General features: G+C 24.4%; 2 protein-coding genes across 2 annotated transcripts; both read left to right on the top strand.

Annotated features, from left to right (window-relative positions):
- The first annotated feature begins 348 nt into the window (after positions 1-348).
- Positions 349-4,134, top strand: LOAG_09631 (adenosine deaminase). Its single transcript, XM_003145158.2, has 10 exons — positions 349-416; positions 596-657; positions 1,197-1,322; positions 1,594-1,759; positions 2,089-2,224; positions 2,311-2,411; positions 2,661-2,732; positions 3,028-3,200; positions 3,371-3,500; positions 3,851-4,134. The coding sequence occupies exons 1-10, from the start codon at positions 360-362 to the stop codon at positions 3,932-3,934; spliced, it is 1,107 nt and encodes a 368-aa protein (XP_003145206.1). The 5' UTR covers positions 349-359; the 3' UTR covers positions 3,935-4,134.
- A 1,110-nt stretch (positions 4,135-5,244) lies between these two features.
- On the top strand, positions 5,245-5,567 carry LOAG_09632 (hypothetical protein; the record flags this gene model as incomplete). Its single annotated transcript, XM_003145159.1, has 2 exons — positions 5,245-5,258; positions 5,414-5,567. 2 exons carry the CDS (start codon positions 5,245-5,247, stop codon positions 5,565-5,567), a joined length of 168 nt encoding a protein of 55 aa, XP_003145207.1.
- Between the last annotated feature and the right edge of the window lie 4,480 nt (positions 5,568-10,047).

Below are 10,047 nucleotides of genomic sequence, written 5' to 3' on the forward strand. Positions count from 1 at the left end.
CGTTTATTCATTTATTAATTATTATTGTCATTCATTTATTAATTATTATTACCAATAATAATTCGTTTATTTATCTATTAATTATTATTATTATTATTATTATTATTATTATTATTATTATTATTATTATTATTATTATTATTATTATCATTATTATTATTGTGATTAGTGCTATGGTTATTGTTATCAATGTTATTATTGTTGTTACTATTAGTGATGATAACAAACTGGTAAAGTTTATAATTTCATTTCATGCAAACTTTCATATCTTAATGTATTTGTAATTTAAAAAATAGTTTTTCAGTTTTTTTGTTTTTTTCTGAAATTTTTCTTATTTTTGTTTTTTCAGCAACAACAATATGACTTACACAACAAAAGCAAACGAAGAAATACGCAAACGATTCGATTTCCCAAAAGTATGCAGAGGGAGAACTTTGAACAATTAAATTTAAATTTTGATTTGCTTTTCTTCATTCTTTTTTTTAAAAAAAAAACTTTCTCAACTCTTCCAATTTGAATTTTGTGCAGCATTTTTTTGCCTTTTTTTTGTTTTGCAAATTTTGATGCTAACAAGAAATCAAATTAAGTTTTTCAGGTAGAATTACATTTACATTTGGATGGTGCCATAAGACATCAAACTTTACTTGATCTTTCGATGTAAATTTCAATCGCTTTTTTTTCTCATATATTTTGACCGGTTTTTTTTAATATTTATTTTTAATTTTGACCTTCTCATTCACAACGAATATTCCAATAGGCTGAAGTTTGCATGTCCCCAGATTAGCATCGTTTATTAACTTTATTAACAAGTTGTCTGTTGTAATATTTTTGTTTGATAGTGACATTATGAAAATCAAATCAATCTTATCAATTTTGCAAAAGAGCAGGTCGACAAAGAAAATGTTCCATAAAAAATTGTTGAGAAAATTTTGGATGATTTAAATGGATCAGTTTTAATCAATAAATATGCCAAATGAGATAGTTTTTGGTCGATCATCGTTTATTTAAAACTTTCATACCTTTTCAATTTAGCATTACCTAACCGATTCATTACTATTTTGATTGAACATTAATGGTTATTTGGATGGAATTGATTAAATTTGACGAATAATCCTATAATCCTGTTAACTAATACATTTTTTTAAAATTAATTTTTATTTATTAAATGTAAAATAAAATAATTTCAATATTTTCAGAGAAAAAAAGATCGATTTAAAAGGGGCTACGAAAGTTGATGAAGTACGAGATGTTGTTGTTACTCGTGAACCATCCACATTATCCAAAATGCTGGAACCATTTGATTTATTTCTTCCTGTTCTTGCGTTTGTCTTTAATCAATAATTTTTTTTTTCTTTTCATTGTTGAAAATTAAAGTTCAAAAGTTAAATTAATTTTCTTAGAAGAATTTCTCAACAGAAAATCTCTTGAAATCTTCAAAATTTTTTGTTTTCCCTATAGTGTGTAATCGATCTTTGTGTTTTTCTGCAATGCCACAAAAATAACATTTTGACGAGAAATTTGACATGATCGTTTGGTTTTCACTTTTTTTCTTTTGTAAATTTTAGAAATTTAATTAAAATTCAAAGTGTATAGAGGTGATAAGGATGCTATTGAACGAGTTGCATATGAGTTATGCGAAGATGAAGCACAAAATGGTGTTATCTATTTTGAAGCACGATATTCACCACATCTGTTATGTAATACAGTAAAAAATACAGCTGCAAATTCAAAATATGGAATTTATACTAAGAAAGGAAAAGTAATAATTAATTTTATTACAGAAAAATTACGACTGCTTTTTAATTTCAATATTTCATTTTAAAGTACAATGAGGAAATTAAGTTTACAGCATTTGTATTAGTTAAAAGGTTAAGAATCAAGTTAGATGAGCAAAATATTGACAATTTTGATAATAAATTAAATGAATTATTTTGATTGATTATGTCAAAGTTTAGAAAAAGATATATAGGCTAAATTGGAGTGACTTAATTACATCACCAAATCAAATAATCCTTGTATTGGGAACATATTTTAATTAAAATTTGATTTGAAAATTGAAAATTTAATTCATTGTTAATAAATTTGAAGCTGGAACCACGAGGTGTTATTGAAGCAGTGAGACGAGGTTTTCGACGTGGTGAAGAGGAATTCGGTGTAAAAGCACGCTCAATTTTATGTTGCATACATGGATTTCATGATTGGAATGATGAAGTCCTTGAACTTGGTTCATATATCGATTACCTATAGCAAATTATTGATTCATTTTCTTTTTTTTTTCAATGATTTTTTTTTTAATATTGATTAATTTAGCAACAAATTTATCAAATGAAGGAGTTGTTGGTATTGATATAGCGGGATGTTCATTGGGAGCTGATGAACAATATCCTCCAAGTGTATCAAAACTTTTCCAGGTTGATTTAATTATTTTAATACTTTTTTATTCACTATAATTATATTAAGTATACAATTAATTGATCAATGTGAAAATTAAAATGAAAGTTAGGAATTTAAATGAAACAAATGTAGGCAAAAGGACAATTTTAAAACAAATATCGAATTAATCATTGCTGCATAAATTTATGCATTGGCATGGATTTGAAAATCATTCTATACGGGGTACTGTAATGATGATGATGATGATGATGATGATTATATTTTAGGAAGCAGCTAGACGAGGTATCCATCGTACCGTACATGCCGGTGAAAGTAGCGGTTCAAAGGAAGTTGTCAATGTGAGTTATTTTTATTAAAATATAAAATTTCGAATGATTTTTCTTTTTTTCTTTCTTTTGTTAAACATCAAAGTTTAAAGGATAGGAAATATTATTGGAGTAGGAAGACAAAATTGAAAATGAAAATAGAAAGAAGAATTATAAGAGATAATGCTTTTCATTTATTGAAATTGAAATATGAAATTACATACTGCCATATTTGTTTGATTTATGAAATAAATTAAAGAAATTTAAAAATTTTTGAAATAAAAATTTCAATTTTATTGGAGAATTTTTTTTCGAATTTTAAAATTAGGCAATCGAAGAAATGCAAACAGAACGAATTGGTCATGGTTATCGATTACTCCGTGATGAATGTGCATATAAAAAATATGCAATTGAAAAACGAATACATTTTGAAGCATGCCTTCTGTCATCCGTTATGACCGGTTCCGTACCATTATTATGGTGTCAACATCCGGTTAAACGGTTTGTTCATTTATAATTTTTGTATCTGGCTAGCAATAATACCTGAACAAATGCACTTCAATACGAAAACTTTGTCATTTCTAATTAATTTTGGAAAAGTTTTATTTATTGAATTTAATAGTTACAATTAAATTAAATAAAATATTCGCGAAAATTCATCATTTTTACAGATTTGCAGCTGATAATATTAATTTTTCGCTGAGTACCGATGATCCAACATGTTTTGATAACAGCTTATTAAGTGAATATCAACTTGCGCATCAAGAAATAGGCTTAACCAAAAAGCAACTTTGGAAATGCGTAATTTCTTCAATTTCATCAGTTTTTTTTTCTTTTTTCGGACGAGGAAAAAAAAGATAACATATATCTAAAAGAAGGTTGACGTAAATAAATAGTCCAATACTAATTTTGCTTTAAGTAGATTATGGATACATGGAAAAGAAAAAAAAAGAAAAAAAAGGCTACAATAGTGACATTGATCAAATTCATTTATATCTTTAAGAACGACAATTAGAAGATAATAGATTAAACATGAATAATAGTGTGTGATAAATAATTAGCTAGCATCCTCATTTTTCTTTTCATCCTTATGGTTAAGTAATTAATTGATTAGATGACTAATTAATCGATTAATGTTATATTAGTTGCAGAGTTTGAATGCAGCTCGATCATGCTTTGCAGAGCAACCATTAAAAAGTGAAATCATTGCGATTGTGGAGAAAGCTGAAATATAAAAAACGATGAAACATTTCAACTTATTAAAATCCAATTCAATCCAATTTTAAAAATCCATATTTTGTAATAAGGAATAACGGCCTTTTTTTTTCCATATCATCATCTGCTATTTGCAGTTAAATTTCAGATCAAATATTTTAAAATGCATGCTAAAATAAGTAATTTAATTCAAATAACAATAATAAGTCTTTTAAAAGTGTTGCTATATCAATATGTTAATGAATATTAAATTTAATAACGTAAAAATAAAGTGACCTGCAGTAATATCTTCTGTTATATGTTTCTTGAACTTACATCGTTTCTCGTAACTTACTCATCACCTGATAATGCTAATAATAAATAAATTTCATGCTTAATTTCTACATAAATTCTGGAATTTATAGGATATTTTCGTAAGCTATAAGATGCTGGAAAATGAACATGCAAAAAAGTATGGAAATTCCATTTGTAACCAGAAATGCACCTGCATTCGCATATTCACTATATATTAGTATTCACATAGTACTACCAGAAATTAATACGAAATTAAAAACTGAAAAAATTTAATTGATTTTTTTTTTAAAAAAAAAGACCATCATAAAGATACTTGCACACAAATATCTAACATAAATATTTCAATCTTACTTGTTCAAGGTACAGTATTATTAATTATTGATATTATGGTTATGCTTGGTAAGCATTGTTTAGAATTTCGTTAATGAAAAATTAACTGAATCGAATATAACAATATCATTTTCATTTGATACCAAATTTTACTAACTGATTAATCTGTATAACTTGACTAATCTATACAAAAAAATTAATCTATAAAACTAATTAATCTGTATAACAGCAATATAAAAGTATTAGAAATGTTAATTTCTTCAATTTCTGATTTCCATTTTTCTTTTGAAATAGGAAGCAAATCCTATTCCTTTACAATTGTTATAAAAATTTCAACAAAATAATGGTTAAAGTAATTAAAGTAATTTTTACTTACAATATTAATACCGCCCAACAACAACAATAAAATATTATATCTTGAATGAATAAAACTATAATTTAATTAAATGACGACATATGAATTTTAGTTCAATAAATTACATATTGTAAAATCTTTTTTTTAAATTTAATTGTTCGATAAATAAATGAATCAACTTTTTTTTTTGAAAGAAAACAGCCACATTAACAATCGTTACATATTATTCAAATTTCAAACTTCAATTCACTGCATTAATTAAAATCAGTGGTCCGGTGCACCGCGAGAAGTAAAATATATTCCGTGAGCGGCAGGGGCGCAGTGAATTAAAAAATCAAAGTGAAGTGGTTGATGGCCAAGAAAAGGTTAGGAACAACTAATTTAAATAAATCCATAAGGAAACAAAAAACTTTGTTAGTCTTCGTTTCCTTTTTCCTTTTATTCCATTCATTTCTTTCTAAATTTCATTAAATTTAAAATCGTTGAATTAATAATCTTAACCAATGAATGCAGTTTGAAGAGATAAAACGATAGCAGTAGCAACAATAACAACAACAACAATAAACAACAACAACAACAAGAAGAAGAGCAACAATAAACAACAACAAAAACAACAGAAACAACAACAAACAACAACAACAACAATAGAAACAACAATAATAGAATTCTGTTAACATTACATCTTGAATCGTATTGAACAGTTTTGAAAAAAAAACAAGTAAAATGAAATATAATGTTAACATTGTATGCTTTAACAAAGCTATTTTAACCATTCTCCTTTCTCTTCTTTTTTTTTTTTACTTTCAAATATTTGTTTTCTTTTTATTGAAATCGATGAATTCAATTCCAAAATAGTATTTATTTGTGTTTTACGTTTTTATTTTATTTTTTGTTTGCTTGTTTAATTTCTATTTTTCACCATTTGTTTATATCGTTTAACTGGCCATTGGGTACAAATTTTACTATTCATTGAAAACAATTTTTTAATTCTTTAACTTAAAAAAAGTAGGATTAATGAAAGGAAAAGAGAGGAATTTTTTAATTAAAGCATTCCTGTTGTTAATTTATTTTAAATTTCAAGCCTATTATTTAACTGTTTTGCTCACTTTACTTCTAGTAAAGTAAATCTCTATCGTATGAAGAAAAGTCAAATGATTTCATCCATTAAATTTATTAATTAATGTCATTTACAGAATATTAATTATTTTCAACATTTTCTAAAATAATTTCCAATAACAAAATAAATTCGTTTTTACTTAATTTAAAGGTTGATTATTAATTGTTTGTTAAATGTAAAGATCGCAAATATTTGCAGATATTACAATAAATTATATCGACTTTTCGATAACGTATATTATTTTACCTAAGATTTTATAGTTATTCAAGTATAGGCGAAATCTTAGCAGCTGATAAGACATGCTGCTGATAATAATTAATAATAAGAATTTCTAAAATCTGGCTAATTAGCTTGTTATTCACTTAGTTGTTTCACTACTTTTGTATTGAAATAAAAAATCTTGAAAACGATGGAATTAATATTTCCTGTTTACAAATATATTTATTAATGATTTATTCAATCATAAAATTCAACCAAAATAGTAGGAACATAACTTTTTTTCTGAACAAAATTCATTTGTGTCTTTTTTTTGTTTCATTTTTTGATATTTCAATAATTTTTTTAACTTACTTTTAACTTTTCTAAATTATTATATGGAAAAAATTCCAAACAAATCGAATCAACAAACCGAATCAATTCCAAAACAGATTTATTACTGGAAATTGATCGGAAGGAAGAAATTTTCGACCAAATTTTGCAAATTTTTCTTTTTGGCAAAAAAAAAATTAGCAAAATTTAGTTGTGGGTGGGGACAAATGATAACTTTAGCATGTTCTTTATCATAAAAATGACGAAGTTATTTATATTTCCACTGATGAATCATTATGCTTCGTATAGACATCAATAAATACCAATCCAATAGTCTTATCTCATTTTAAGACAGTTCTTTCCATTATCTTCAAATTTCAACACTTCAAATCCTTTTTCTTTTTTTCACTTTCATAATCACTGAATTAATTTATCCAACAATACCAGAAAAAAAGAAGCGAAAGAAAGAATATTATTTTTTCTCTTATAATTTAATTTAAAATTAAGTAATTGATTGATTGTAATATCGAAAAACAAAGAATTTCTTCGATTTAACAATATTTTTTCTCAAAAAAAGACGACAGCTTTCTCTTCTTTTTAATTTTATTTTAATTAACGCATTTTTTGTTGTTCCTCCTTATCAACACTTTCTTCCTTTAAGGTAGCTCATTAATTGATTAAAGCAGTTAATAAATACATTTAATATAATTAAATTAGATCGATCAACATATCTCTCGTATTTTATATTATAACGATAACATTCCTTTCTTTTTTTTTAATTTTGTCAAATTACTAATTCTTAACCATTTAATTCAATTAATTATTTTAATCTTTTCATTTGGATAAGTTTATTTTTGATTTCTTAAATATTGAACAATACTCACTTATTAACCACTTTTCATTTGATAACTTTAGTAAACAATATAGATTAATATGATTTCATAGGAATAATTATTCAATGGTTACTGTTAAATTAATTATTTCCAAGCTAATACAATAACAAAATTCACTTTATCCCTTCAAATTAGCACGTATTATTGTAAATATTTAATTACAAAATTTCATAATTAGAATTCCTATATCCCTTATATAAGTCATACATTTATATTTGTCTTTTTGTTTATCCTTCTATTTGTTTATTTATTAATGTAAAAAAATGTAAAATTATAACATTCTATTTAAGGTTAAAATCGAATTATTAACTTAATTGTGCTTGAATGAGCATTAAATTTCGGGTCAACTTGAAGAATGATAACTTATCATCGGTTCATTTATAAAGTATGTATATATATATATATATATATATGTGTGTGTGTGTGTGTTTGTGTGTTGGGTGTGCATCCTGTAATCCACCGAAAGAGCAGGGTGGACATATACAAATAGTCACAGACATATAAACCACTTTAGTTCCTTCAACAAATAATTGTCAAAGCAATAGAGAAGGAAGTGTGCAGTTAGTTTAACCAAAATCATCATCAGATTCATTATACTTTAATCATTTGCATTATTGATTAATTACTTTTAATTTTATTAAAAATATACATATTATAAAAATTGAAATCAATTATACATGTATACGTAAATTAATTTTAATTTTTATAGTAACGAATTTCTTCGCTTTTTCTTTTAATTTCTTCTTTTTACAATGAATTTCTTTCTTTTTTAAATTTAAATTTGAAGAAATAATTATAAAAATAAAGAGTGATAATGTATTTATAGATGGCATGTTATGTGCTGTTTGCTTTTTATTACTGACAAATTTAACCTAGTAGCTTATAAATTTGTATAAATAATTAATAAAATGAAAAGCTAATTGTGTTATTTATGGTTAATAAATGAATATTGTTGAATATTTAAGAAGATAAAAATAAGGTTATTCAAATGAAAAAATTACAGTAATTACCTGAGATAAATGATTAAGAATTAATAATTTGTGAAAGAAATTTGTTGGATTGTAATAACAATCTTAGTATCTATATTTTAAAAATATTTTTCCCCCAATTTTTCGGTTTTTTTTTCCTCCAGAACAGTTTTGAATTAACAAAAAGTCTTAAAAATTTATATCGAAACTTTGAATTTCAATTAAAAAATTAATTATTTTTCTAACACTGTGCTATTCTATCATTTCTCATTGTATCTATCATTTAATTATTAATCATATAATGAATGAATTAGACATATTTTTTAAACAATTTCCATATTTCCTTTTTTTTTCTCTCTTCCTTTTCTTTTTTTACTCATTTAAATTTCAACTAATTTTCTCGAAAATTTTAAATTTAATGGAAAAAAATTAGTTAACAAAAATTTTGTCAAACGATATAAAAGAAAATGATGATGTTACCTGTAATAATGCTTAAATAAAATTTCGTTGACGTTTGTGTATTTGTCGATATTTCTGCATTGCTGACTGCAATTCCATAATGTTGTGATCGCTTATGTAAATATATTACTCAATCTACATATCTACTTGTCTCATTTCATTACTACAACCAATTTCATTTGTTTAGTTTCAAATCTCATCATTCCTTCAACAAATTAAATTGTTTCATTTCAATTTTCATTTTCAAAATTTATTTTTCGTCCTATTTAATTTAACTTATTAACGACACTTCTGTATAAATTGTTTTCATAAAGTAGATACTTTTTGAAGTAAAATAAAATGATAAAATGACAGAGAGAAGAGAGAGGGAGAGGGAGAGAGAGAGAGGAAAGAGAGGAGGAATAAAAGAGAAAGAATGAAAAGGTAATTATATAATGCTGAAGGTAATCATGACGAATAAGATATGAATTGAGTAGTGAGTGAATTCTTGCTAATTAATATGATCAAAAATTGGAATTTTATGATTTATATTGGATAATTAAAAACAAAAAAAGTATCTAAAAATTTTTTACAAATAATTATAATTTTTATAAACGAATCCGTGAAAAAAAAAAAGTCACGGAATAATGATTGAAGCAGTCTAATAACAATAATAATTGATATCATTTATTGATTAGATAGATTTAGTTATTTACTGATTAGATAGATTTGTTCATTTATTGATTAAATAGAGTTGGTCACTTACTGATTGGATAGAGTTGAATGAAAAGGAACGAAAATTCATTTTTTATTCTTCTTCAACAAATTATTTTAATGAAAAAAAGAAGAAAAATTGAAAAAAAAAAAAAAACCAAGAAAGGACCATTTATTTATCTGTAACAAATATATGTTTTCTTATGGTATTTCAGGAACGTTTTCAACATTTTTCTCTTTTTCTTTCTTTCATTTTTTTTTTGACCACAATTGTTATCAAAACATAATAGAATGTAGCATAGATATATTTTGGTGAACATTCAATTGAATTCCTAAATTTGAGAGGAAAGTTTGTTTCCATACATTCATTTCATACTATAATGTTTCTGTTTTTCTAACAAAATAATATTTCATTTATTGATTGTTCATTTATTCTCCTTTTATAGTTTCCTTTTCCATTCCTATCATAGCTTTTTTTTTATTATAATAGATTAAA

Source organism: Loa loa, assembly GCF_000183805.2.
Source record: "Loa loa unplaced genomic scaffold supercont3.60, whole genome shotgun sequence".
NCBI lineage: Eukaryota > Metazoa > Nematoda > Chromadorea > Rhabditida > Onchocercidae > Loa > Loa loa.